General features: G+C 31.0%; 7 protein-coding genes and 1 long non-coding RNA gene across 18 annotated transcripts in view; 3 read left to right on the top strand and 5 right to left on the bottom strand.

Annotated features, from left to right (window-relative positions):
• Positions 1 to 1,123: 1,123 nt before the first annotated feature.
• On the bottom strand, positions 1,124 to 7,255 carry LOC127065428 (integrin alpha-PS1). Of its 3 annotated transcripts, none has more exons than XM_050997757.1 (18): positions 6,894 to 7,255; positions 6,451 to 6,578; positions 6,127 to 6,153; positions 5,184 to 5,287; positions 4,965 to 5,092; positions 4,688 to 4,896; positions 4,396 to 4,600; positions 4,172 to 4,315; positions 3,958 to 4,099; positions 3,625 to 3,893; positions 3,334 to 3,559; positions 3,026 to 3,257; positions 2,539 to 2,935; positions 2,228 to 2,457; positions 1,885 to 2,117; positions 1,721 to 1,815; positions 1,503 to 1,632; positions 1,124 to 1,421 (listed from the first exon to the last, which is right to left on the bottom strand). In XM_050997757.1, exons 1-18 carry the CDS (start codon positions 7,064 to 7,066, stop codon positions 1,191 to 1,193), a joined length of 3,303 nt encoding a protein of 1,100 aa, XP_050853714.1. In that variant the 5' UTR covers positions 7,067 to 7,255; the 3' UTR covers positions 1,124 to 1,190. The 3 variants fall into 3 exon arrangements, with proteins under 3 accessions (XP_050853714.1, XP_050853722.1, XP_050853730.1); XM_050997765.1 differs by having other exon boundaries at positions 6,127 to 6,150; XM_050997773.1 differs by lacking the exon at positions 6,127 to 6,153.
• A 449-nt stretch (positions 7,256 to 7,704) lies between these two features.
• LOC127065532 (guanine nucleotide-binding protein subunit beta-like protein) lies at positions 7,705 to 9,602 on the top strand. Of its 2 annotated transcripts, XM_050997989.1 has the most exons (5): positions 7,708 to 7,914; positions 8,224 to 8,432; positions 8,656 to 8,862; positions 9,049 to 9,159; positions 9,240 to 9,602. In XM_050997989.1, exons 1-5 carry the CDS (start codon positions 7,806 to 7,808, stop codon positions 9,555 to 9,557), a joined length of 954 nt encoding a protein of 317 aa, XP_050853946.1. In that variant the 5' UTR covers positions 7,708 to 7,805; the 3' UTR covers positions 9,558 to 9,602. The 2 variants fall into 2 exon arrangements, 1 of the variants encoding a protein (XP_050853946.1); XR_007782122.1 differs by lacking the exons at positions 9,049 to 9,159; positions 9,240 to 9,602 and having other exon boundaries at positions 7,705 to 7,914; positions 8,224 to 8,566; positions 8,656 to 8,803.
• Positions 9,603 to 9,604: 2 nt separating this feature from the next.
• LOC127065540 (NFU1 iron-sulfur cluster scaffold homolog, mitochondrial-like) lies at positions 9,605 to 11,003 on the bottom strand. The gene is made up of 4 exons (XM_050998004.1): positions 10,805 to 11,003; positions 10,247 to 10,674; positions 10,057 to 10,160; positions 9,605 to 9,969 (listed from the first exon to the last, which is right to left on the bottom strand). The coding sequence occupies exons 1-4, from the start codon at positions 10,888 to 10,890 to the stop codon at positions 9,742 to 9,744; spliced, it is 846 nt and encodes a 281-aa protein (XP_050853961.1). The 5' UTR covers positions 10,891 to 11,003; the 3' UTR covers positions 9,605 to 9,741.
• A 115-nt stretch (positions 11,004 to 11,118) lies between these two features.
• Positions 11,119 to 12,248, top strand: LOC127065558 (replication protein A 32 kDa subunit-like). Of its 2 annotated transcripts, XM_050998052.1 has the most exons (3): positions 11,119 to 11,502; positions 11,604 to 11,731; positions 11,904 to 12,058. In XM_050998052.1, the coding sequence occupies exons 1-3, from the start codon at positions 11,259 to 11,261 to the stop codon at positions 11,913 to 11,915; spliced, it is 384 nt and encodes a 127-aa protein (XP_050854009.1). In that variant the 5' UTR covers positions 11,119 to 11,258; the 3' UTR covers positions 11,916 to 12,058. The 2 variants fall into 2 exon arrangements, with proteins under 2 accessions (XP_050854009.1, XP_050853999.1); XM_050998042.1 differs by having other exon boundaries at positions 11,604 to 12,248.
• A 2,223-nt stretch (positions 12,249 to 14,471) lies between these two features.
• LOC127067762 (dnaJ homolog shv) lies at positions 14,472 to 16,324 on the bottom strand (the record flags this gene model as incomplete). Its single annotated transcript, XM_051003086.1, has 4 exons — positions 14,472 to 14,841; positions 14,936 to 15,222; positions 15,305 to 15,958; positions 16,143 to 16,324. Coding segments are annotated over 4 exons (1,206 nt in total), but the record flags the coding sequence as incomplete, so codon positions are not given.
• A 109-nt stretch (positions 16,325 to 16,433) lies between these two features.
• LOC127065568 (uncharacterized) overlaps positions 16,434 to 27,389 on the top strand; it is a 53,512-nt gene continuing 42,556 nt past the window's right edge. For both annotated transcript variants that reach the window (XR_007782130.1, XR_007782129.1), the window contains exon 1: positions 16,434 to 16,721. This is a non-coding gene — a long non-coding RNA (uncharacterized LOC127065568). The remainder of the gene's footprint in view (positions 16,722 to 27,389) is intronic.
• On the bottom strand, positions 17,063 to 21,400 carry LOC127065441 (uncharacterized). Of its 2 annotated transcripts, XM_050997786.1 has the most exons (7): positions 20,391 to 21,400; positions 19,981 to 20,310; positions 19,695 to 19,895; positions 19,443 to 19,620; positions 19,155 to 19,371; positions 18,731 to 19,022; positions 17,063 to 18,645 (listed from the first exon to the last, which is right to left on the bottom strand). In XM_050997786.1, exons 4-7 carry the CDS (start codon positions 19,536 to 19,538, stop codon positions 17,136 to 17,138), a joined length of 2,115 nt encoding a protein of 704 aa, XP_050853743.1. In that variant the 5' UTR covers positions 19,539 to 19,620; positions 19,695 to 19,895; positions 19,981 to 20,310; positions 20,391 to 21,400; the 3' UTR covers positions 17,063 to 17,135. The 2 variants fall into 2 exon arrangements, with proteins under 2 accessions (XP_050853743.1, XP_050853747.1); XM_050997790.1 differs by having other exon boundaries at positions 19,443 to 19,895; positions 19,969 to 20,310.
• LOC127065401 (homeotic protein spalt-major-like) overlaps positions 22,753 to 27,389 on the bottom strand; it is a 61,729-nt gene continuing 57,092 nt past the window's right edge. For 4 of the 5 annotated variants that reach the window (XM_050997694.1, XM_050997685.1, XM_050997702.1 and 1 more), the window contains one exon: positions 22,753 to 27,378. In XM_050997694.1, the coding sequence (XP_050853651.1) occupies positions 26,962 to 27,378 (417 nt within the window). In that variant the 3' untranslated portion in view covers positions 22,753 to 26,961. The remainder of the gene's footprint in view (positions 27,379 to 27,389) is intronic. The other variant, XM_050997722.1, reaches the window with a different exon arrangement.

Below are 27,389 nucleotides of genomic sequence, written 5' to 3'. Positions count from 1 at the left end.
TATTAAAAGAAAAAAACTGGGAAAATTTAAAAGCACGTTTATCACTTATTTATGTTTCAATAATTGGCACGGTGTAAAAATGAACTTCGAAACAAAAAAGTTTCTAATAGCAGTTACATCTTCCCTTTTACTATTAAAATATTTCATATATTTTAAATGAAATTTAAAAATTCATGAAATAATTATATGAACACATTGGAAGAAATAATTCATATAAATTTATATAAAATTTTCTTTTGTATAATATAAGTTTACCTTACGAAAATATATAGTATTTTTTTATAAAAGTATTTTCAATAATGATAATGACATATAATGATACTACCAACTATAAATTTATCCTAATCTATAGGGCAGTATCATTATATGAAGCAATATGGAGATAATGAAAAATTTTTATTTATGTGATTTTATCTAAACTGTTAATTTCTTTTAAGTAAGGCAATATGTAACTTGTGATAATCTATTATTATAATAATATACTATTCTTTTTGATGACATGGCAAAGAAAAGCGGCTTTACGTATCGTAAATATGTCCTTACACACATTATTACTCCATGCATACACGTATGCAGACTTAATATTATTTAAGTAAATAAATGTTGCTATTAGCATTATTTTGTAACAGTCTTCATTATAGACCTAATATTATAATCCAAACAATGATTCAAAACGATGATGTATAATTTCTGCTTTATTATTAAAGCATGATTGTGATCATTCTCCTGATGATAAAAAATAAGTAATTTAAATTTCCTTCAACTGAGATAAATTAAGTGATAAATTAACAGCAGCTATCGTAATATGATCTATCAAAATAAAAATACTATGTAAACATAAATATGTAAATACATATACTATATATAAAAGTATATCTTTTAAAAATAGTGCTAGCACTATTATGGAAAAAAAAAGTAAACATTTAATAAGAGGTCATTATCACAATTTTTTTTTTAAATTGTATATATGTACTCTTAGCTGCTTCTATTATACACATAGTGTATGTAAAAAATTTATAAGCAGCCTTGATGTCATCTTAAAGCTGCTGTCAGCTATTGGTTCTTTATTTCCATAAGTACTGAATGTAAGTATTGTGACAATTCGTCAAAGCCACATTGTAAGTATTCTTTGTAATTCATTCTTTTCCTTTTTCTTTTTTTTTTTTTTGTAAATATGTATATATAGGTTTTCAGTGTTTAAATAAAGCTTCATTTTCTGGATTATCATCTCTGTGCTTTTCAAGATTACCAGATAAAGTAGGATCCGGTCGTCTTCGTTTAAAGAATCCTAACTTTCGAAGTACTAGTGTAAGTAAAATGAATAGTAGTAAACCTGCAACTACTGCTACTATGATTATCCAGATAGGAACAGGCTCTACGTCCTGTTGATCCAGAGGATCTGGATATGTAATTGTTTCAGCCTAAAAAATACATATAAATACAAAATATTTGTAAATAAAAATAAAATTAATAAATGTGTTAAAAACAAAACGTATATTTACAATTGCATGATCGTCTTTTAAATTTTCTTGTTGTATCACGACATTAGGGGGTATAATTATTCTTGCATTCGAACCTATCTTTACCATATCTACTTTTGGATAATCTTCTACTAGCGTTGAATTCCAAAGTCTAAAAGGATTTAAATATAATTATTATTAAAGATTACACTTCTTTTTCATAAAAACATGATGTATATATTATACTATCTAGATTTTACCTTGCTTTGACAGTTATAATCGCTTCTTGTTTTCGTTGCAAATTATATATAATACACGTTATATCAAAACATTTTGCTGTACCTGCTTTACAATTCTATAAAATAAATATAGTTTAAAATGATATATTTATATATAATAAATTAATATTTTAGTTAATACCTACCATAGAAACTATATAATGTTTGTTGCCATCCTTATCAATAATTGTTCGAGTATTAACAACTTTTTCTGTATCTCGTTTCATTCTGATATGATTAGTATGATTGTACAAAATAGGAGGCGATGTAGATGGAGTTGGAAAAATTGTATCCAAGTCTTCAAAACTAACAGAATCTTGTAATTTTAATGGATTAACTGAATGACCTGGTGGAAGCGTACATTCTCCTTCACCTAAGGCTACACAAATTTTTTATTTATCGAAGATTGAAATTAAAACAATTTAAGAATAGCTTTTCTTAATTCATTTTGTCTAATCAGAGATATTATAATTAAAAGAATATAATTACCTTGTACAGTTGGTAATTCTTCTAAGTACAATAGCCATTTACCATGAGATTTGTCATTTGCAACTTCGTATGGCCACGAAATTCGCACTTCTACGCTACTTACTTTCCATGGTCCTTCATTAAATACTTCATAAGTGTGTGAAACTTTAGGTCCTATTTCACTCAAGTGTTTTATAGCTGATTCACCAATAACTGGTCCACCATAAAACGCCCATTGAGTTTTTGCACTTCTATAAAACGAATAAACAAATATTAATAGAAAATAAACAAAATAAAAATATATAATAAATAAGTAGCTTAAAAAAACGTACCCCTTTATTGATAATTCAGCTCTCTTTAAAACTGTAGCTTGTAAAAGAGTAGGTTTCTTTTCAGTCACTTCTTTAGATGTCGAATTAGCAAAAATCACAAAATCTAATAATGATTCATTATCTTCTAAACCTTTAGGATCAAATCGCACCTGTATGTTTACCATTTTGTCTTTCTTAAATGGATTGCCAATAGAACATGCTACTAATGTTGCATTATATAAATTGCAGATTACAGAATCATTACTTTTACTGGCAATATAATTTAAATTTTGTGAATGAGTTATAAAAAGCTGTGCTTCATATGCAGATTCGCCAACGTTTGTTACATTAACTTCAACCACTACTTCTTCTCTTTCACCAAGAAGTAATTCGTAAAAATTAGGTTTAACAGATGACACTGCAAATAATTAAAACATAAGATTTTTTTTTTTCCGAACAAATATGACAAAAAAATAAATAATGACGATCTTAAAAATAAAATACAAACCTGATAAATTTAAATGAGCATATACTTGTAAATCACTTTCACAAATATCATTCTCTCCACAATCTTTTTGAAATGTTGCTTCAAATATGCGAGCTGCTTCTTGTTGATTAAGAATAGGATAATTTTTTATGTCAGGCAACGGATCTCCTTCGTTACGCATCATTGGTTCTTCTTGTATCAACGAATAATTTAAACGAAACTTAATGGGTGATTGGATGTCACGAGTATTTTCCTTAAAAAATTATTTTTATATCAGCTTATGTTTTAAATATTTTATACGCGCATTTTTACTTCGTTAAATATCCTACTTTTAAGTATACGATCTCCGTTTGACAATGTATCAATTTTGTTGTATCTAAAGTAACCGTACGATTAACATAATGAGGACGTGTATTACCGACACCAAACCAAACTCTAGAAAACTTTTTTACACCGGAATAAGTCTCAGCTTCTATGTAGTAATTTAATCGTAAATTTTGCATGTCTTCTTCTTTAACCAAAGATTCTGTTTTACAACATGCTTCAAATGAAAAACTGAAAAATATAAGTTCATTTTCTTAATCATAATGTATACTCATACACATATACACAATACATACCATGTATGATTTGCATCAGGACGTGCAGTGCATCCTAATTTATTAGGATCTATAGGATCTATCTTGTCTTGATATGTTCCATCTTTTTTAAGATAGTTAATGTATGTAGTAATATCAATAATCTTTTTTGAGCGAAGAAGTACAGCAGCATCATCTTCATAAGCACCAACCAATAAATCAGGGTAACCATTTTGATCCATATCAATTCCCCCACTTAAAGAATATCCGAAGGTGCGTAATGGTACTGGAGTATCTTCTGAATGAATGATCTATAAAAAAATTTGTTTAGAATATCAAGTTCTATATTCAACTGCTTTTAATTTCTTTGAATACTTGTGATGGCGTCGTAATGATTCCATTTTTAGATCCAAGATATATGTAGACAGTTCCTTTCCCTTCGTAAGGAGCACCAATAGCAATGTCTTCGTAGCTATCTTTGTTCAAGTCTCCCAAGTTAGTCAATGCAAATCCAAATCTATAATTAAATTTCACGTATATCATTTTCTTTATTATTGTATACAAAATAATTACATAATTAATCACAAACCTTGATTCTTCGCGTCCGACTAATTTAACGGGTTTGCATTTATCATTATCTTTAATATTTTTACATAGCATTGTATAAATATAAACAGCTCCACCTTCTGCTTTATTAAAATAAAACGGTGCTGCTACAATTAAATCTGTAATTCTTAAATAAATGGTTAAATATAATTATTTTGATAATAACACAAAAAATATTTAATATATTATAATAACACATTTTCTTACTTGTCTCCATTAACATCTGCTGAAGTAATTTCATATCCAAAACTTGAAGCAAATTGTTCACCACTTAAGATTAAAGCAACATCCATATCAGGTTTAATGTCTTTTCTTGTAAGAATGACAACTTGTCCTGTTCCTTTTGAACGCGGAGCTCCAGCTGCATATGATAAACCATTTCCAAAGAAGTTACCCACAGCTACTGACATACCTAGAAAATTGGTTTATGATGTAAATGAAGTAATTCAAAGACTGATAAATAATTAAAGATAGATAATAAACATATATTTGTACCAACCTAAGTAACTATATTTGTTAACAGGTGAGGAATCTTGCATTGGAACATTGTAAACAGTATTGTCTCTATTTAAAAATTCATCAGACACAGTAAAAAGATACAATGTTCCCTTCCATGTATGTGGTCCAGGTGTACCAATGACTACACGATCCTCAGAAGTTAATATTCCACTTGTACCAGCTTGACAATATCCAAATTGTTCGTGTGCTCTATAGAAAGAAAATAAAACAACAACAATGTATAAAACAATATCATTTACTATTATTGTATATCTTACTTATTAGTAGGTTTTCCTGAACATGGTTTTTTTAAATCTTGATACTTTAAATCCTGAGTCAATATATAGCATTGACCCTGTCCCCATCGAGAGTCTGCAGTTTTAACTATGTGTCGATGAGCACATACCTTTAATGAAATGTATTAGTAAAAATGTGTTGTTAGTTACATTACAAGATGATATATAGTGATATATAATATAAAGTGCTATAACACACACCATTACTTTGCCACCAACACCCTGACTACGTACTGTGACTCCTAACCATTGGTTATCTTTTATTTCATCCTTACCAGGAGGAACTAAATCATCAGAATCAAAACCTAAAAATAGAAACCTTTGAATAGTGACACAATCACAGTTTAATTTCAGAAATTCTGCATATACTGTTAATTCTTATGAATCAAAAGTCAAACCATAAAACATATTTCTTCTTTCAACTATGCAGTATACCTGCATAAAAATCATATATCATTTTTTAAGTTCAAATTTATATAGTATATGTGAAGCCTAAATAAGAATATTAACTCATTAAAGACAATAGATAATTATTATGGAATAGTTATTGAAATTAATCATATGTTAGTACTTCACAATATCTATAAAGCAAAATATTTAATGTTATATATACACAATGATATTTTTAAAATAGAAAAAAAAATGATTAATTGATTATAAGTGATTTATATTGAAATCAAAGTTATTTCAAGAAAACATTACAATGTTTATTTAAACAATTATAGTTAAAGGGATTTTTATTTCTTGATATATAATAATCATAATGATTAAAGTATACTGCACTATAAATTACACAAAATATGTTTATTATTTTACATGCCATATATTGCAATGATGGTTAATAATGATATAACAAGTCATTGTAACAATTAATTTTTCTACATTTATAAAGTTATGACATATGTTATGATGTTATTATAGTATTGATATAACATTTAACATGCACATGTTTAATATTTAAAGAGAAAAGAAGAGAGAGAGAGAGATATTAATTACAATAAAGATGAACATTACAATTAGTTTCATGCAAGTATTCCTATAAAAGCATTTGAAAAAAAGTATTTATAAAAATACTGAAAAATATATACAAATTTGGAGAATTTCTCATTCAACCATTCTGTCACATCTGTTTTGTTTCACTTACTTGAATCATACAGACCACCCTCTGCTGCTGGTTAACCAAAACGTGATTTAACAAAAAATAATCTTATTATACAACTGACATAAAATAAAAAAAATACTTTACAATATACATAGTACCACAGATTTACAAATAACATGCTTTATAAATTAATAAATAGTTAGAACACATACTAGCTATTATGTTTAAGTAGTATATCAGTAATCTTGCTACTATAAACATAATATATAATAGTTTCTTTGAAATTTCCATCACCAATGATAAATGAACATTAAGTAAATTACTGCTAGTCGATTATAAAAGAGATATAACAGAAGTTAAACATACTTGATCGTCCATCTGTGATAACTTGAATACAATCCCTTGTGTATGTGGTTAATGGACATTGCCATAATGCACCTGATCTATTTGTTTCAGGTTGTCTATTTTGATCTAATGGAGCACCAATTAACATCCTATAAAATATAAATTATAATACATTGTCAACAAATTACATATAACTACGTTTTTATTAATCTTAATATATAAAAAAAAGTATTTGTTTATACAATTTTTAGAAGCTTAACATTAACTGTTATTAATAATATACTACAAAGACGTATAAATTTGATTACAGTAGACAAAAATAGTTAATAGTATCATGTTTACATTTACATCTTATCTCATTTCTTATCTAAGTATGCTTAGATTTGAAGTAAGATGAAGTAAACGAGAAAGAGGCATGAAACAATCTTGACTTAGTGTTTGTAACATTCTTAAAAATGACTAACCAACTTTTAGCTTTTTCAGTACCATCCTCAGTTAGTTCTTGATGTTCAGCTACCGAATAACCGAAGTACGAACCACTTAATCCTCTTTTAATAACAGGTATTCGTGCTTCCAAATTGAAAGCATTTATTGCCCAAACATTTAAAAGAACCCATATCAATACGAACCACCTCATCTTAGGTTGTCAAACGCTCATGAGTGAATGTTATTTTTAAATTCTGTTGTACTGCTTTCAATGACCCTATTTTTATTACTTTCTTTATCCCCTTTCAACACGAATACCTTTAAAACTCTTATGAGATCCACCCATGCGACTGATACACCAATCGTACTTCATCACTTTACTATCCTGAAATACAAACAACCAGTAAGGTAAGCACTGTTAATGCTTCATAACGGAAGTGTGACGCAGTATGACGCATAGTACTGCAACTAAAGAATTGTCTTAAACGTTAACTTTTATAAACGTTTCGACATTTTATATTACACAATATTTCATATGATATTTATATTTAATTTACCATCGAATTTCAATCGCATTATTTAACAAATTTTGTTATTACGTAGTAATACGTTCAAAATTCGCGCCATTACGAGATATATATTTTCTTTTTTATTTCGTATTTAATGATTTAAATAAAAAGAATTTGATGATTATTTTATCTCGTTTGATGTTTTCTATTTTTAAAATAAGTTCTGTAAATGTTAATAAATCAGTTGTTGTAATTTACACTGCCATCTATCGTCGAATATCGTAACAAGTACGAATATTATTCTCTATGTATTCATGTATAATGCTTGAATGTGTATTGCCTGTTTCCGACTATCCTTTTGGATTCGACGCTTCTCTGAGAGCGGATGGTCGAGGTAATCCGAATACATCCTTGGTTTAAGAAAATTGAGCCGCTTTCAAGATGACTGAAACTTTGCAATTGAGAGGAACTCTTCGGGGGCATAATGGCTCCGTTACTCAAATCGCTACAAATCCGAAATATCCGGATATGATTTTATCATCCTCACGTGGTAAGTCATCTGTTACATTTGTTACTTTCTCGTATACTTTTGATTGAAGAACGTATATTTTTCTTCATTCTTCAAAGGATACATTTAAAAGTGCAATTACTTATTTTATTGCTAATAAGATACAATTTTTTTTTATAAAAAATGTTTGAAAATCATGTAATTTACCGTGTATTGTCTAGTTGTTTGGCGGTATATCTATGTTAAAACGAGTAATGGCCGCTCGGCACTTTATATGTATACACATGCGCGCAACGTGATTGTATATGTTAAAAAAAATGTATTCTATTATCTTTTAAATTACATTTGTAGATAAAACTTTAATCGTATGGAAACTTACGCGTGATGACGCTAATTATGGTATTCCTCAAAAACGTCTCTATGGTCATTCCCATTTCATCAGCGATGTTGTTCTATCTTCTGATGGAAATTATGCACTGTCTGGATCGTGGGACAAAACTCTACGTCTTTGGGACTTGGCTGCAGGTCGGACAACACGAAGATTTGAAGATCATACCAAGGTGCTGACTTTACTAATTTGTGAGCGGTAAACTGGCGGTACCTCAAATTGGAAGTAAACTGAAGCTTTTTTTTATATATTTTTTTTTTGTGTATATTAATAGAAGAGGTGGGCATTCATTAAACCTACAATATTGTAAGTATTGGCCAGTTTATAATGCCGTTCATGGGGTAACAAAGTAAAAATATAATTATTAGAGCAAAAGATTCCATCTCTGTTATTAGGACGTCCTGAGTGTCGCCTTCTCTGTAGACAATCGACAAATTGTATCTGGTTCTCGCGACAAGACTATCAAGTTATGGAATACATTGGCAGAGTGCAAATATACCATACAAGATGAGGGACATACGGATTGGGTCAGCTGTGTACGCTTCTCTCCAAATCATTCCAATCCTATTATTGTTTCTGCAGGTTGGGATTGTATTGTTAAGGTATGCTAATAGAAAATTATTCAGAAATGTGATGTTATCTAAAATGTAATGAGAATGATGAAAACTTTATAACACCATGATGTCTATGAGTGTTTAGCGGATATGGGACTGAATTTTAATTTATTTTTACATATATATAAAAAATTGGTAATATTCTTATTTTATTGAACTATAAATCTTTCATAGGTATGGAATCTAACAAATTGCAGACTAAAGATTAATCATAATGGACATTCTGGATACCTTAATACGGTTACCGTGTCTCCAGATGGTTCGTTATGTGCATCTGGTGGAAAAGTATGTGATAAATTAATTTGGAATAAAATATTCATTTTGATAAAAATGTTAACTTATTAACGTAATTTTTATATCTATAGGATTGCAAAGCTATGTTGTGGGATTTGAACGATGGTAAACACCTCCATACCCTTGATCATAATGACATCATTACTGCACTTTGCTTTAGTCCTAACCGCTACTGGCTGTGTGCTGCATTTGGACCATGGATTAAGATTTGGGATCTTGAGACTAAAGAAATGGTTGAGGAATTGAAACCAGAAGTTGTTTCTGCAACCAGTAAAGCAGAGCCACCTCAATGTTTGTCTCTCGCTTGGTCCACGGACGGACAAACATTGTTTGCTGGATACTCTGACAATACTATTCGTGTATGGCAAGTCTCTGTATCTAGCCGCTAATACTTTGTAAAAAAAGTAGAAAAATAAAAAAAAAGTAAACATCAATATTTCCTTTAAATATTATTTATTTTTTCTTAATAATGTACATAGTACTTTTGCTATAATTGATTTACAATATGGTTTCAATTATGCGTAATATCATATATATCTTTTGACTATATAAAATGCGAAGTGTCGCACATAATTATTTCTTATCGCTACTACTCGACAGGGTCTGTATTTTACTTTCTAGTTTCTCGAATTCTTTTTTGGCAATTTTATCAGTTTCATCTTCAACTTGTATGACACCTAATACTTCTGGTATGTAAAACTGCATCATATTTTGAACTCCATTTCTTAATGTCACAACAGAACTAGGACAACTTGTGCAAGAACCTTGCATTTTTAATTTTACAATACCTTCTTCAAAACCCTATAACAAAGTAAATTTAATTAGTTAAAAAATCTGCAAGAATGTATTAAAAAATTGTGTCATTCGAGTATTAAATATTATCTATACCATAAATACAATGTCACCACCATCTTCTTGTACTGTAGGACGTATTCGTGTATCTAAAAGTTCTTTTATCATCTGAACTATTTCATCATCATCTTCGTTAATTTCTAAAAAATTATAATGTTTATTATATGATAGTTACGTTTATTGTAAAAAATATTCTTTATAGATTTTAAGAAATATTTCTTCATACGTGTATCTGCTGAAGGTTGTGACTCATTTAGTATTGGCAATCCACTTGCAAAAAAATCCATGATTGTTGCAAATATTTCTGGTTTTAAAATACCCCATTCCATATCTTCATCTAATTTTGTTATTGTAATAAAATCTGGACCAAAAAATACAGACTTAACTCCTTCAATTCGAAATAACATTTTTGCAAGAGGCGAGCAATAAGCATCTGTAGCATTTGGAAAATCTTTGGTGCCACCTCCTTCTAACACTTTGACACCAGGAACAAATTTTAAACTGTTTGGATTGGGAGTATCCTGGGTTTGAATAAACATGTTACGCTTTTGAAACTGAGTGATATCATATTTGCTTTTATTGCAAAGAACATGTTGTCTTGATTTAAAAGATTGTAAATCTGTATGTAAGTGCACAATATTTTTATTTAAAATCCTGTAAAATGTTAAGTATAAACATAAAATATGTCAAATTAATAATTTTGTAATATTGATTGTAATTGATAGAATTATTTACTCTTATCACATCTTTCTACATTTTTACTAAAACATTTCGTTTTGCTTACTTTAAATTTGATTGACATGTAGGTAATGATCTATAGACTAAAAAACGACTAGAATTTAATGATTTCGTTAATATTTTATCCATCATGAGAGGAGTATCACACTTTCATAATCATTAAACGCAATTGTCATGATTTTGAGGTTATATTGTTACCGCAAGATATAGTAATATGTTTCTAGTTAAACTCTAGAGAGCACAAATAATAACATATACTATTATTTAACAGATGGTGTAGCAAAAGATGAGATAGTTCATAGAATAGCCACAGTAGTGCTGTCATCGAATTTAATTGACATTAAAAGCTACAATTTCACTCGACTCGCATATGAGAACGCTTGGCGGGAATACAGAGTAAATAAGTCTATTTCATACCGCAAATGTAATAACTATATATGAAAATTGGTTAGGTCAATAGAAATTTTTCGGAAATAGTGCATAATAATATTATAATCATCATGAACATGGATATGAGTATGGATAGAGGCGGTGGATTTCTAAATGATACTCCATCACTCTCTGAAGACAAAAACTTAAGAAGAGCACAAAATATTGTTCCTGTAATGATTGGTCAAATCATACGTTCTTCCGCGGATTTCCAAATTTGGGAGATTCCAGTTCGTATGCTTACATTTATTGGTATATTACGTAAAGTTAATGAATCTACCACAAAAATCACATATGATATTGAAGATGAAACAGGTAAATATAAAAGCTAAATAATGCTACATAATAAAATATAATATATATATATATACATATAATTATAAAAATGGTTAATATATTATAAATATTATAAACAGGCGTAATCACAACTGTTCGATGGTTAGAAGTAAATAAGACTATACCAGAACCAACGTTAGAAATAAACACTTATGTTCGAGTATATGGTCTTCTACGTGATCAAAATGGTGTAAAGCAAGTCTTCATAGTGCGTATATTACCTCTTGAAGATCTTAATGAGTTAACTAATCACTTGTTAGAAGTCACTTATACAACAGTGAAAGCAGAGCAATTATTTAAAGCCAATAATACACCTGCTTTTTCTGTTAATGTGGATGATAATTCCATGTTTAATAATGATTGCACTGGTATGACTTCAGAGCAAGCTATAGTATTTAAAATAATACAAGCTAAAAATGATACTGAATGTGGAATTGAAAGAAACGATATTAAAGCTCTTGTACCTGAAAGGATTTTACAAGATGTTGATCAAATAATCCATTTCCTTACATCTGAAGGCCACATATATACTACACGTACGGATGACCATTTTAAAGCAACTTAAGTAGATACTATAACAATATATATTATAGTACTGTGGGACATATAAAAAAATATTTACCTTTACATTTATATAACTTATATATTTCTGTGTTTAATATTGTAAAATTAATTTAAAATGATAAGTATACTTCAGTTAATCAATATTAATTAAGTCAATAATTTCACTTGTTAGATTTTATTTTACCTTGTATTGCTTATCCGTTCCAAACAGCATATATATATATATATATATATATATATATATATATACACACGTCCTCGAAGAATGAACTCTGATACAAAGAATATATATATACACTCATAGTAATGGATTATGTTTTATTTGATATTCAACATGGAATATCTCCAGAAGTTGACTGTTATGAAATCATATGTTTTGCAAATTATTACACGAAATTTATTTGTAACTAAAAATATGACATATACATTAAAAATAATAGTATTTCTAAGAGAAGTTTAAAATAAATTACGTTATTTTCAAAGAATTTCATAATCAATCTATCGTAAAAATGAAGTATTATATTGTTGAATTAAAACAAAAAAAAAGAGTGAGTAAGAAAATTATATTTTATTCTTCTTTAATGAAATATGATTGGTCAATGAATTCCTATAGTAACATGTTAGTGTCGTAACATATAATGTAGGTAATGTAGACATCTTCAATGTTATCATCATGATATGTTTGTTGTGACAATAGAAAAGATAAATAATCATGGTTCTTTCTTGCTTAGTGTGTAAACTAAAAATAAATACAGCAGATAAATCTGTGTCGTTTCACAAGTAAGTAACATAACATTATTATATATATTATACATACATAGTCACACATATAACATTTATATTTGCTCGTATCAACATTTTTATTTCTATCAAATCAATTACTTTTTGAGGTTATATTTGCAATTTTTGATTACTTTGTAATCGTAATTACTCGTATTACTTAGTAATACGTTATAACAATAAATACAAAAAAGAAACATTACTCATATAATATTTTTACATTAAATACATTTGATATTATAGGTTTCCCAAAAATGAAAATACAAAAACAAAGTGGTTACAAGTTCTGGACATTGCAGATGTTAAACCATCATCAAGAATATGCTCTCATCATTTTAAAGCAGAGGATTTTACATTGGGTACATTAAATTTAAAGCTTCGGTTAAAATGGACAGCTATTCCATCTATAAATTTAAAAAGAAATCTTCAGACAGATTTACGTAATGTACAAACTAGTAGTAACCAGAAAATCATATATAATCAAGAGGTAAAGAAATAGAAAATTAATGTTATTATTTTTGAGTTTAGATATATGTACAATTAAAATTAATGATAATAATTTTTAGAAAGATATAATGTTGGAAAATCACAAAATAGAACAGATTTCAATAGAAACTATTCCAACAAGATCTAATTTGTTAAAAAGGCAAAGTATAATTTAATATTTATTAAAAAAAATGTTTTATGAAAGATTATATATTTTATAGAAAATTTTTACGAAATGAGGACAATGATGGCTTGCCATTAAAAAATGTAAGAAGATTATCGGACATCAATATAGATGATGTTTCAAAATCTTCTGTAGAAGCGAAGATGTGCTTAGAAGTTGCTATGGAAGAAATAAAAGAACAAGGACATAAAATTAGACAATTGAAAAAGAAAGTTAACAGATTAGAATCTGTTGTTTGCGATTTAAGATCTTTGATAAAAGAATTAAAATATAAAAAATTCTTATCAAAGTCAAATGACACTTTAAGTGTGAGTTATTCTAATTCGTTATTTCATATTGATACGTGTTTCTTATGTAATATCAGAATAAATAAAAAAATATATATTTTTATATGATATGCAGGAAGCTTCTTTGGACGAATCTGGAGATGAATTCAATAATATTGGAGAAATAAAATAAGCGGTATATATATAATATATAAATATGTAGAGAAATAATTAAAAATAGATAAAAGAAAAATAAATCTGATAAAGAATTTAATTGGTTTATGAAATACAGTGGCGTTTCGTTTTAAGCGTTGAAATATAGTCGAAAATGGATATGTCTATGAATACGTTAGTAACTTTTTACTAACACGCCATCTGTACAACTAAAAATTTCTATCCAATTACTCTAATTACTTTTAATATATGATCATTGTTTATTTTTTTTTTTTATTAATATAATTATGAATATATTTAAATAAATAGCTATACTGTTATAAAGAAGTAATAAATTAATGAATTTTATTATTTTACTATATTTGAGCCATTGTTTTTAATTTTTTATTTAAAAATGAATCATTGGCTTTTGTGATTTCATTGCTTAAGTGGAAATTCATTTCATTTATTTAAGACATTCATTCACCACTCTTGCCTTTTGAACACAAAATAACTTATTTAAATAATCGTTTAATAATTACTTTCATTATTTTGAATCATTGATACTAGAAATCATACATAAACAGTCTTCTATGATTAAAGAGGAAGTACATGTGCATATAATAATTAAATTGATTGGACTATGCACGTTTCATTTGATCTGAACTAAGAGTTTTTTTTACCAATCCTGTTGGTATTTTCGATAGTCAAATACTCCGCTCTATTACACAAATATATAAACATTCAATGGCATTACAGTTTCAATTATGTATGTAGCACACTATGCAGTGTTATTTTGTATTTACATTATATTTGGGTATCTATTTCTTTTTATTCCATTGTACACTCTATTCACAGGATTCTGTTGTAGAAGTTTTTTAATTTCTAGAAACAAACAATTAATGTGTTATGCATTTTAAAACTTAAAGATTCCTCTAAGCATGATTTGTAATTGAAAATTAATCTTTACATAGATTACCTTCTTTTTGTTCACTTGAAAACTCTTTGTCAGGGAATGCAATATCGAATGTAATGTACAGAGTACCACGAAGATTGTTATTTTCATAGTTAGGCATGCCTTCTCCTTTTTTCCTGATCCTTGCACCTGGTCTAGTGATTTTATCCCTTTGAATAGTCACTTTACGTCCATCCAAATGTATTATATCCATAGTAAAACCTATTAAAGCATCTTGCATTGAAATAGTTACATTTGTATATAAATCATCCCCAATTCTTTCAAAAACTGGATGTGGATCTGTTTTAATTCTGTAAAATATATTTGCATATATGAAAATATACAATCATCACAGGTGATAATTATCTCCTATAATTATCATTTTAAACTCACTTCAATATCAAATCTCCTGGTTCACCATCAAGATGTGGCTCTCCTTCAGCAGTGAATTTAGTTTCTTGTCCATCTACCATTCCAGGTTCAACTTCTACTTCCAAGATTCGTTCTTCATTTACAAATTCAACATTTGGACATTCCGAACAAATTTGTTGCTGCATCATTTGGAATCTACCATTTCCTAAATTAATTGTTACAAATTCTTGTCTACAATTACACTTTCTTGTCCCTTTGGCAGCTTTTGCAACCACTTTATTTCTTGTTATTTCAATAAAATTGCCACTGTATAATTCTTCGAGCGTGACAGATAAATCAACTACGACGTTAGAACCTCTAGGTGTTTCCTGTTGATGATTAGAATCTCCAGGAAAATGAAAACTAAAGTCTCCAAAGAAGCTTGCAAAAGGATTGGAATTATCCATCGAGCCATCTTTCTTCACACATTCTTCTCCACATCGATCATACATTTTTCTTGTTTCAGGATCTGAGAGTACTTCATAAGCAGCTCCCAAATCTTGAAATTTTTGGGAAGCATCTGGATCATCTTTATTTTTATCTGGATGCAATTCCTTTGCTAATTTCCTATAAGCTTTTTTTATTGCATTTGTGCTTGCGCTACGTGGAACACTGAGGATGTTGTAAAAATCCCTTCTGCAAGGAATAACAAAAAAATCTTTATAAAAAGAATATTCAACATAATGTTTACATACTAAGAAATTTCTTCAGTGATTGTAGCTACAAATTGTTATTGAACAAAACAAAGGTTATGTACGAAAGAAAGATTTACAGTTTGAAACAATAGGACAATGAAATAATAATATATATTTATATTTACCCTGCTAATGTAATGACTATACATATTGCAAAAATTATAAAAAACACCGAAATATATTTAATCGCTGCCATCGCAGCAGACGTTACAACAAACACCCCGTAAATCGTGGGTGCTCGTGATTGGTCCACCGATGAAATCAAAAAACGTTGGTACGTAACACTCGTCGAAGAAGTTAAACGGATTTACTTCTCAGAAGTTCATTTTTAATCTGTTGGTATTACTATTTCTAATACTTGATATATTTTCTTGTACGAATATTTCGTTTATATAAAGATTAATTATATACGTATATATGTTAATGTAACAGAGACTAATAAAAAATGTTCGTACGTCAAAACGAAATGATTTATAAAAATTACGAATTTATGGCGTTTTCAATAAACAAATTATTTTCGACCAATTAGAATCCTCGAAATTGGTAAATAGATGGCGCTAGAAAGAAAAATCATAGCGCGACTTTAGTTTTATTTGAACGCGTAAGAATGTATCACGAGGCATGGCGTCAACTCGGTAATCAAGTTACTTTTTTGGATTTATATATTTTACAATCAAGTTTCATCTTCGAAGATATCGTATAAAGTAAGTAGTATAACATAACTTATTATGAATTTTATTGCGAAACGTTGAAGTAACACGGTTTTGAGTTGATATTTGTTCCACGTTGGAACACGGGTTCTATGTAGTTTGGAAGCTTCTGGAAAAAGTTCAGTCTTCTGCTAAAGTACTGTCCTCACGCAATCGCAATTGTTAATAACCGTAATTGTTCTTACGTTGATCGTGGTATTTATCATTTTCGTCGAAGAAATCATCAGGTTAGGCGTTTAAAAAGTAACCTTACATTTATCGTCAGGAAAATAATATCGACACGATCAATGAAATATATCGGACGTACGTATCGGCGAACGAGAAGAATCATACGATTTAATGACTTAGGAATATTTATTTAAAATACTACAAAATATCGATCTAAAGTTTATCAGATATGTGATGCGCTTAAAGGCAATAACAGTAAAGACGCATGTTAAAGTCATTCATACATGCACTTTGGTTACCGTAAGCGTTAAGCCTGCCTATTGTTCCGAGGAGACTGTAAGATTTTTCGTCCTTTCTATAACGCACCATACCTTCGAAGATGGCTTCTCCTGGATAAGTCTGAAATTGTATCGAATAATCGATCCAAGATGCTTCGTTCGAGTTAATCGGCACTTTCGCTTGTTTAATCGTCCGTAAATATAATTTGGCGCAAAGCGAATATGGTGCCAACATGTTGTTTAACACTTGCGTCAGATATTTCACGCTCTTTTGTACTCCCATGTCGTTGAGCGATATATCTTTCGATCTGTGACACATGCACAGATTGCCGGGTATTTTAGCCATATTGCAGGTTCTGTGATTGGGTATGGGTAAAAAAAAGCTTATACCACGAGGTACGCTCCCATTGGAAATTAGATCGGCTCGTTGTTTCAAAGATTCCTCTTCGACTCTTCTTGGATCTGCTAGATCTTTTAACGTCTCATGTAGATCAAACGCGGTGGTGAGACTACGCATATTTTTTTGCATGTTAGCCCATGCCTCTGGATATCTTTCTCTCCACCATTTCGGTAAAGCTAGAAATGCGAATGGAAGACTGTCTTCCATCTTGCCTTGAAAAGTCTGACGAAACGGTCCGAATCTCATACCGTGATCACTCATCACTATTAGTGCCGTCTTGTTGAGAAAATAGTTTTTCGAGAGGGTATCAAGTAACCTGTAGTAGCCCTCGTCGCCTAATTGTGCAAAATTGAGATAATCGTGAGTCAAACTGGCCATCCAGGTAAATGCAAAATAAAGATCATTCGCAAAGGTTGTCGCTACTTTTTCGATGTAATTCAGAAGATTCTGGAATGTTAATCTTGTTCCGATGCAAAGATGCGCGTTCAATTTGTTGGTATTACCGATATTGTTTTCGCTTTCGATACAGAAAGGTCGTAGATAATAGTCCGTTGGTTGTTCTTTAAATCCTGGCTTCAAGTAATTGAAGATACTCATGTGACAAGCATCCTCGCCAAATATCGTTCGATAACCGGCGGAACTTAGGCTTTTCCAGATGAACGGGCATTTGTCGAACGTTTTCTTCTTGTCCTGCCAACAGAGTTTCTTTAACTCCGTTGGATTTAAACCGGACAACACAGTTACCAAATTTGGATACGTGTTATCGGCTATCTTCGTATAACCCAGCATCTCCGCTGCTTCTAAATCTTCGAGAACTTTCACAGTTTTTGGCATGCTTCGACGAAAGTTTAATCGCGAAACTGAGTCAAGACCTATCACCAGAATGCTCAGTCGATTTTCCACGGGACTCGTTTTCTTCACATTTTCGCATCTTTCCTCTACGTCCGCTTTCCGAGGTACAAAGGCGTGATAATCTTTGTATATTATGTCGTCTCCTCGCCAACATTGGACTCTTACAAATTCTGCCGTCACCTGGCTCTCCTTATTGAAGAAGTAACACTCTTTGTTGTATCTGCAAATAGAATTAGCTTCGTTGAATGGTCGAGCAAATAAAGATAGACGATACTTTTTATTTTATTATCTTCGATCATACTAACACGTTGACATTATCGTTGTTTTCTTGACGTTCAAACGCACTCCAGCAGCAATTAACAATATCCGTTGATCGATTGTAGTAAAGCGTTCGCGAGAGCGGATTTATATATACCAGAAAGTTATTAGATTCCGTCAGAGGTGGTATCGTTCCAGCTTTACACACGATAGGCTTTTCCTTTTGTATGAAACGCATGATTGATCGATCAAATGGTTCTATCGCTGGTATTCTGCAACCACTGGTGCTCACTAAATAGCCAGAATTAGCGATTGACGTAATAGGCTGTTCATAATTATCTAAACAACATTTTTTATTGAATATTAGTTTATTTGATTTATTATCCTTATTATTATTAATATTAAGTATATATTAATAACGATTAATTATAATTGATTATATTTTAACAATGTTACATTTGTTTCTCTTACCTTCTAAATCTTCCTTTTCAATATTACCAAAATGTATTATACGAAATTGTCCAGTAGCGTAACTATTCATAATTATGAAAAACATTAGTAAAAAAATTAATATACCGATCAGCCATCTTCGTAATCGAAAGACACTTTTTTGTCTTCTAGATTCGGATGTAGGATTGGTGGTTCGGCGTACATTATTCTGCACGATTTTCCCACCGCAATGTACAGCCTGATGGAAAATCGTATCATCTTTGCGATTTATATAATTCTGTCGTCGTTAATGATAAAATGTGTGCTTACCACGTTAGGACAAAGATTATTACGCATACCAGATCGGACGTTCGTGTCGGCCAATTTTGAACATTTAAAATGTAATACAGTATTGAAGATATACATTGTTTTCCGTGTAGCATTATCGTAAAGTTGATAGGCTGTTATCAAATATTAGATACGTCTTTCAAAATGATCTCATTGATATCTGATAAGATAAAAATATTATGATAAAAAATGACAATTTGACAAAATGCATAAAAATACAAAACTGAACTTGACCTATATCGATCAATCTATATCTAATAAAACATTAATCAAAAATCGAGTAATTTGATCATTCTCGTTTAATAATAATTCTAACGTAAAAGTAAACGCAGGAGTGTATTATATTCCTTATTATTTTTATATCTTTTCGATCGAAGAGCCTTGATTTATCAACGTTTGCTTTTTTCGGTCATTTTAATACTCGTAAAACAGTATCTGTAAAACATATCAAAAAGAAATATTGTTAAATTATTACTTTTGATTTAGTTTAACACGTATTTTTACGTACGTTGGTACGTACGTGACTTAGGTTCCAAAAAGCAAGATGCATGTCATTGATCAAAGCCATATGTTTCATGAGATTGCGGGTTTGTTTGTATCGAGGTTCCTCTATTTCTTTGGCCTCACTGTTGGTATTAGCTCGATAATTCGATGCGCAGCGAACAGTGCAGTGTGAAGTATGAATGAAAATATTGGTATTTGCATAGTTAATAATCGTTACCTAGCTCTGTCTCAGTTCTTGCATATTTTCTACTTTCTCTTTACTTTTTAAGGAAAAGTGAAGTCCTTTAAAATTGATAACGATCAGGAGTCATCAATGCCTGTTGTTTTGTACTGTTGATATAATGTTCTGTAAAGAATATTAACAAATGATTCCATATCTTAAAATTATTATTTTTTTTTTTTCAAACTAAAAATCTATTTACGTACCTGTGCATTTAATACGTTAGAAAAAGTAACATAAGTGTCGTTGAATTAAATCGACCGCATCTCTCTATGAACGATCTAAATCCTATTAATTGTTCTTCTATTTGTTTCCATTTAATAATAATTTAGCAATCGATAAAATCGTAGTTGGATTATAATCTAACTTTCTGTTACATTGCAGCGAATAAAAAAGAGAGGTTGCTTGGACACATAGCATATATCGCGATGCGGCAATTGCGAGATACAACACGATTACGAAAACGATGTTTTAATGCAGTTCGATCCACTTGGCTTGTGTTTTTAATTCTTTAGAAGATATGTGATTTTCGATTAGAATTATAAACGAAATTTGACTTCACATGTTTCCACTAAGGACCGATATGTAAATAGATATGTTAACAGTGTTCAGACAAATTTATTCATCATCTTGCTGCACATCCATCTCTTCGTTGCATGACGATCATCGCAATACATCAAATTATTACATCTAATTATACGAATCAACTTGACGCGTAACTTGACGAATAACTTTTCTTTTTCTTTTTAGCTTTCTTCCGGTAATCTTGATTTGTAGATACAGTCAAGAGTTTTCCTTTCGTTCGTTCGTTCATTAATGAAACTTCGTTCTATCTCGTGCACACTTGACACATAAATTAGAGAAACATTCGATTTGAATTCGTCGTTCATTGTCCATATCTTTTTTCATTTTCTAAATCGTTAGAAGATCAAGGTGTCCATCGATGTCCTCCAAGATTTATATTCATATTTTTTCCGAGTGACATCTCTTCCTTCTTTCTCTTCATTCTAACATACCTCTCTTCTTTCCTTCGTTGTCTTCGTAGATTTATTTATGTCAGGTCTCTCATGGGAATCGGCCTGGGTCCGAATAGCCGATTCCTTTTGGAAGATTTTCCACCACGTCGCGCCGTGAAGCGCCAGGACGAGGCGTTGCCGCGTGCCGGCAAACAGCAATTAGATCCCTGCGGACTCTGCCAGTCGTTCTTTCGCGAGATCTGACGAGGAGAGGAGAGAAGAGTACTCCTGGTCGATAGCAAAATGCGCGCGCGCGGGCGCACCCTCGCGAGCTGAGCTTTTCTCACGATCTCTCTCTCTCTCTCTCTCTCTTTTTTTTAGGCGCCGCGAGCTTTAAATCATCTTTCATTTCCCTCTCTCTCTTTTTCTCTTTCTCTCTTTCTTGATCTCTTTTTCTCTCTTCCTCTTGATTTCTCTCTTTCTCTCACTCTCTCCCTCTCTTTCTCTCTTTTTTGATCTCCTTTTCTCTCTTCCTCTTGATTTCTCTCTTTCTCTCTCTCTCTCTCTCTCTCTCTCTCTCTCTCTCTCTCTCTTTTTCTGTCATTAGATTCTTTATGAAATTTATGAATCTGTTAGTTGATCGTTGCGAATGTTATGTCGTTCGGAAAGACTTTAGAAATTTTCATTTATTGTCTTTGTTTTCAACGAATGTTAGCGCGAATAGATATTAACTTTTAACAAGTAGTTTTTAACAATTCAATTGAATTATAATTGTTTACTCGATAAACAGTTTTATATTTGTTAGGTTTGTGGACATAGAGGGAAACGAAGCTTTTTATTCGAAAGAGGAGGGTCTCTGTAATTTCTATATGGTCAGATTTAGGGAATCTGTATTGCTTATATTGTTATATATATATTTTTTTTTAATAAATTTATATAAACTTTACCGAGCTAATGTTTTCTAACTTGATTAAATTAAATAGAAACGAAAGTGTTTAATAATTGTATTAATTTCTTTACTTTTGCTAAAGATTATTTAATATTTTTCTAAGGATTTAAAAATTTGTCTTTTCGTTTTTATAACCAATCATTTTTAACTATATTTTTTTTTTAGAGAAATTGTCACTATGAGCTTTTAATGCATCGCCGATAATGTCGTACGAGATATAAACATAATAGGATAATTTAGAATTGTTTCATTTATCGTTCATTGATTATAGGATTTATTTAGCATATACGATTTTTACTTTAGAATGCGAAATATCTTGTAGTTATATCGTTAGTTATAAATAAAAAAGGCTCGTATAAATGATTTGAAATATTAGTTGATCAAGTAGGTCCTTTTTTTATCGACGGTAGATTATCGATTTATCGAATACTTGCCAAAAGCATCAGTGGATATCTAAATTTCCGATATTACCAGCAAGAATGTAGATATTCTATACACGATATTAGTAAAAGTTTGGAAGGATAATGGCGAGAAAAAAGAGTTCGTTCTTATCGCGATACAGTTCCGCGTAATGTCAGAATTACTCACCGTAGTTAGATTTTTAGAAGATTCACTTAGACGTCGTTTAGATTAAGGAATAGTTTATAAAGCACATTATCTACCTTCGTCTCATAATAATGGTTTATTATTGAAGTGATATAGTTATAATGATTCGTAACGTGTCTGACTACAGTGATACGTTTTATAGCTAGAGAAATGTTTATACATGGATTATACAATATTTACAGAAACCCGAAGTCGTAAGCAATAATTTTTGGACAATTTCACGAGGCTCACGGCAGGACGATGATTTCTCATGGCGGCCTTCTCTATCCGTCCACATCGGAGAACTTGTTCATTATTCACACCTGAGAACGACTTATGCGACACATATCACGACATGTATTTTTAGGTACACATCGAAATTACTTATATTATGAAAAATTCGGACCTTACGCTCTAACGCGTTATCCAAAGAGTGTTGCTTTATTTTATTTCATATTTTATTTTATATTTTATTTTATTTTATTTTTTTCTTTATACCCGATTACGCTATACTTAATTATAATTATAATCCCAGTTGATTTTCGTAAAAGAGCTACGATCCGACACTGCTCTTTTCAAAGTATTTCGATTTTCTCTTCTAGGTTTTTGCTTCTTAACGATTATTTACATTCATATGTAACGCTGATGCATTACGTTTAACGATTTTCGTGTTAAAGAAATTTTGACGTTGAAAACGATAACAGAAAGTTATAACTAAAAGAAAATTTCTATCGGCGTGGTTATAAATAGTTAAACGATAATTTTGCAAAGTATAATTTTCGTGTTAGTTCCGTATGCTCGATTTTCTACAATACGTCGTTAATATTTCAATACTTATCAATTTACTTTAACACGTTGAATTTTCTATCAATCGATATTTCCATATCTTTCGATACCTTTCATTCTTTCTTTCTTTTTTTTTTTTTTTCAATTTAGTATCGTATATATATATATTTTTTTTGACTAGATTTTATTCTCCCTTCGATTATTAACCTTGCAAATTTTTATAAATAAATAATACTCTAGACGTCTCCGATAATATATTATAATATTCAACGTGTTAAAGGATACATTTAGCAAGATGTTATATTCGGATGATACAGGCATCACGGCTTAGACAAAGGTCGCAAAATTTTTTCGATTCAAAAAACATTTTTCCATTAATTCGATAAAACCATTTCTATATCAGAATTCCTGTTAATAATAATTATTTATATTTCCATTGTCGATATGCAGAATAATTTAGGTATTCAAATAAATATTTAGAGATAGTGATTCTATAAATTTACGAATCGTTAATATCATTCATTGTATTATTCGATTTCCGCAGTTACATAAATAGAAATTCTGATATTTTATAAATTTTAATTTAGTTCTCATATGAATGCTTAACAAACGTATAAAAAGCGAACGCATTTGTTCTTATTTCGGGGAGTACGAATTATGTACTTGCTTGTAAAAACAGTGTAAAACGAAGATGAAATCATAATTACATTTAGAGAACGTATTCTATAGTTTATATTTCGTACTATATAATTATGTTCGATATTTTCGACATTATTCATAATTTTGACATTATTTATATTATATTGGGTATAGAGTTAACTGACACACACTTGTATCTCTCTCTCGTCTTTGTTTAAGAGTTTTGCGGGTTTTGAAATTTGCGCGATAAATGTTTGAAACGAAAATCAGTTTTATAAAGATGCGATGATATATATATATATATATATATATATATATATATATATATTATCGATAGTTAGAGATGATTTATATGATTTTTAAATAGTAATGAGACCGTGTGTATATACACACACATATATATATACACACACATATACATGTACCGAACGAGAAACAAAAATTTATTACATATTCGACTTCCTGCGAATTATAAATTCTCTTAGCAACGAATATACATCGTGTATATATAACACGCTTGAAGAATAAATTAATGAATTTATATAATAATATACAATAAGTATAATTCGTCCATACGTTGTCGTCATCCGTGATGACAGCATTAGTTTTACAAAAGAACGTTAGAAGTTAATTTTCTTTAGAACCGTGGAAGACTCGGACGATTTGAAAACGGTAAATATCTTTACGTATATATCCATCTATATATAAAATACTGTTCAACACGAAAATCGTTAGTTGAGTAACGCATAGCCGGAGAAACACCGATTCTCGTGTACGTGTTTGTTTTTTCCGTATGTATGTATGTATGTATATATGTATGCATGTATGTATGTATGTATGTATGTATTGTACGTATACATACGTGTGAATTTATTTTTACGTATACGTATGCATGTATTGATTTATGTAAGTATGTATATGCGAGTGTTTGACGCGAAAGGAGACGTTGTTTTACACGGCGATGAGAATTCTATTGCAGCGGAAGATTGGGCGTTCTATCGATAGCGGTAGCGCGTTAATTAATTAGAATGAGAGACACGACGAGACTTTATGCACGGCGTTTAGAATGAGAGCTCAAGCTCTCATCTTTTCCTTCTCCTTCTTTCGTGCGCACGAGTAAATGACGATATAATAATTAGTTTATTATTATTCTTTTATAATACTATAATACAAGGTATAAGTACATTGGTTTAGTGATTGCAGGCTGCTCCTCTCATATCACAGCGAGGGGCGCTGCCGGGCCCGCCTCTAAATTACACCTACACATATATATGTATATATAAACATATATATATATATTTATATATGTGTGTATATATATATATGTATATATATATATATATGTATACTTTTTCCGCATGAGCCATTATTTTTTCACTCATTCTTGCACACGTACTCACGCACACGCATTCTTTTATCTTTCTCTCAAGTTTGCCTCTTTTTTTTTTCCCTTTTCTTTAAAAAGGGGAAGTTTGACGCGTGCTCTCCAAGTGTATACAACTCGCACATTCACGCCCCTTCGCTCGAATACAATGATTTTTTTATTCTTATATATATGTGTATATTTATATATATATATATATATATATATATATATATATGAATATATATATATGTATATAGATTTATATGTATACATTTTATGTATATATTTATAGAATAGTTTAGATAATCCTAAGTGAGGTGACCATCACTGTCGCGAATGGACGGTCAGAGTTCAGGGAATTTCAAGTTGACGTGACACCACATGTCTTTTGGCTCACACCTTGTCCGTAATTATTGATTTCATTAATCGGCCAAAGTAGTCGAGCTCAGTCTAGGCATCGCGTTCTTCTTTGAACCCCTCACCCCGAAACGGTTCGACGTTATCAACGAATTCTTAGAGGACCCGATCGCGCGTATTTCGAGCACACAGATGTGATGTATTCATTTATGTATATGTTTGGCTGTCAGCCTCTGTGTGTGTGTGTGTGTGTGTGTGTGTGTGTGTGTGTGTGTGTGTGGATAGGTATTACTTAAAAAGAGCAAGGAGTAACGCGAAACGGGCCGGTTTCGTGATTTTTTTCCGGAGTCGATGACTTCGGATGATTTTTGTCCCCTAAGCTATCCGGAAGCAGTCAAATATCGAATCGATTTATCTATCGATCACTTCTACGCGTTAAGACTAGTGTTATAATAGGAACATGATGTCGTCATTTGCTTATCCGTAGCACCACCGTATAATATAGAGTTATGGATATGTCGAGAGAGAAAGAGAGATAGAGAGAGAGAGAGAGAGAGAGAGAGAAGAAAACATAGATCTCGTTATCATTCATTTATACATTAATTATCGATATCTATTAGGTAGGAAAATAACACGAAAGAACATTTGATGTTCTTTGAGTCTTGGAACATTGATAAAATAAAGATAGAAATAAAGGGAACAGTGGTACCGGACAAACCGTTCTTCCGATATTCGGCTCACTCGAAGAAATGACGACGGCGGGAGCGGCGCTGTAGTCCGTTTGAGTCCCGAGATTAATAATAATCATAATAATAAAAAAAATGCACAGGCTCCTTTTAGAGCTCGTTAGTCACGGGAAAACGTTCGACGTTGGTCGCGTTGCTTCTCTCGTGTCGTTATGGTCACTTCCTTTTATGTCACTCGGGGACGGAGGATAAATCGTAAACTCCAATTTTCGTGGATGAGCCAGTCCGTGGGTCCGGTCGGGACTTAGCGAAGGTCCGATCTCTTCTCCTCCTGCTTATCTCTTTTTTTTATTTTTCTCTTTTCTCTTTTTTGTTTTGTTTATTATTATTTCTATACTGTACATAAATAGCGAGTTACGGATTTTGCAAGAAAATCCAAGGATATGTCGAGGTTCACGCGGCGAGTCCTTCGCCTCTTGGGGCCGAAGGTGGCGGTAATCTCGCCGTAGGTGGTGTAGCTGCGTTCTCTGTTCTACTTGGTGGCTCTCTGTCGAAATGATGTTGAAGAGGGTCGCCGGTGCTCGTCGTCCACGACGGAACACTCGCCGAATTTTGATTTCCACTGTTAGAGGACGGTGTACCCGGCGAATGAGACGGCGATGGCGTTTGGAAAAGCATCGAGCCAGTTGGTATGGCTGGCTTGCCGTCGACCAAGGGCCCGTTGCTAGTTGGCGCCATCGGTTGTTTGTCCCCAGGGAAGCCTCCTCCGTTTCCACTGTACACGGAACCAAATAGTCCTGCGTACTTTGCCGCGCCTACCGAGTGTGCTGGCAAACCGTTGTTACTTTGGATCACCGATATCTCGTTCAGCTGTAAAGTTA

This window comes from Vespula vulgaris, chromosome 1 (genome assembly GCF_905475345.1).
Source record: "Vespula vulgaris chromosome 1, iyVesVulg1.1, whole genome shotgun sequence".
NCBI lineage: Eukaryota > Metazoa > Arthropoda > Insecta > Hymenoptera > Vespidae > Vespula > Vespula vulgaris.
The sequence above is the reverse complement of the archived record's forward strand: the minus strand, read 5'-3'. Positions and strand labels throughout refer to the sequence as shown.

Bases quoted from the DNA above. Each gene is read 5' to 3' on its own strand.
- LOC127065428 (XM_050997757.1), bottom strand. From the start codon at position 7,066: ATGAGGTGGTTCGTATTGATATGGGTTCTTTTAAATGTTTGGGCAATA. The intron at 4,601-4,687 runs GTTGGTACAAAT...CCAATTTTCTAG, and splicing joins TAACAAATATAGTTACTTAG to GTATGTCAGTAGCTGTGGGT. The intron at 3,560-3,624 runs GTATGTATTGTG...TATATTTTTCAG, and splicing joins CCTGATGCAAATCATACATG to TTTTTCATTTGAAGCATGTT.
- LOC127065532 (XM_050997989.1), top strand. From the start codon at position 7,806: ATGACTGAAACTTTGCAATTGAGAGGAACTCTTCGGGGGCATAATGGC. The intron at 8,863-9,048 runs GTATGCTAATAG...AATCTTTCATAG, and splicing joins GTTGGGATTGTATTGTTAAG to GTATGGAATCTAACAAATTG. The intron at 9,160-9,239 runs GTATGTGATAAA...TTATATCTATAG, and splicing joins TATGTGCATCTGGTGGAAAA to GATTGCAAAGCTATGTTGTG.
- LOC127065540 (XM_050998004.1), bottom strand. From the start codon at position 10,890: ATGATGGATAAAATATTAACGAAATCATTAAATTCTAGTCGTTTTTTA. The intron at 10,675-10,804 runs GTAAGCAAAACG...AACATTTTACAG, and splicing joins ACATGTCAATCAAATTTAAA to GATTTTAAATAAAAATATTG. The intron at 10,161-10,246 runs GTATGAAGAAAT...ATAATTTTTTAG, and splicing joins ACAACCTTCAGCAGATACAC to AAATTAACGAAGATGATGAT.
- LOC127065558 (XM_050998042.1), top strand. From the start codon at position 11,259: ATGAACATGGATATGAGTATGGATAGAGGCGGTGGATTTCTAAATGAT. The intron at 11,503-11,603 runs GTAAATATAAAA...TATTATAAACAG, and splicing joins TGATATTGAAGATGAAACAG to GCGTAATCACAACTGTTCGA.
- LOC127065441 (XM_050997790.1), bottom strand. From the start codon at position 19,538: ATGTATATCTTCAATACTGTATTACATTTTAAATGTTCAAAATTGGCC. The intron at 19,023-19,154 runs GTAAGAGAAACA...AATGTTGTTTAG, and splicing joins TGAAAAGGAAGATTTAGAAG to ATAATTATGAACAGCCTATT. The intron at 18,646-18,730 runs GTTAGTATGATC...TTCTATTTGCAG, and splicing joins AACAACGATAATGTCAACGT to ATACAACAAAGAGTGTTACT.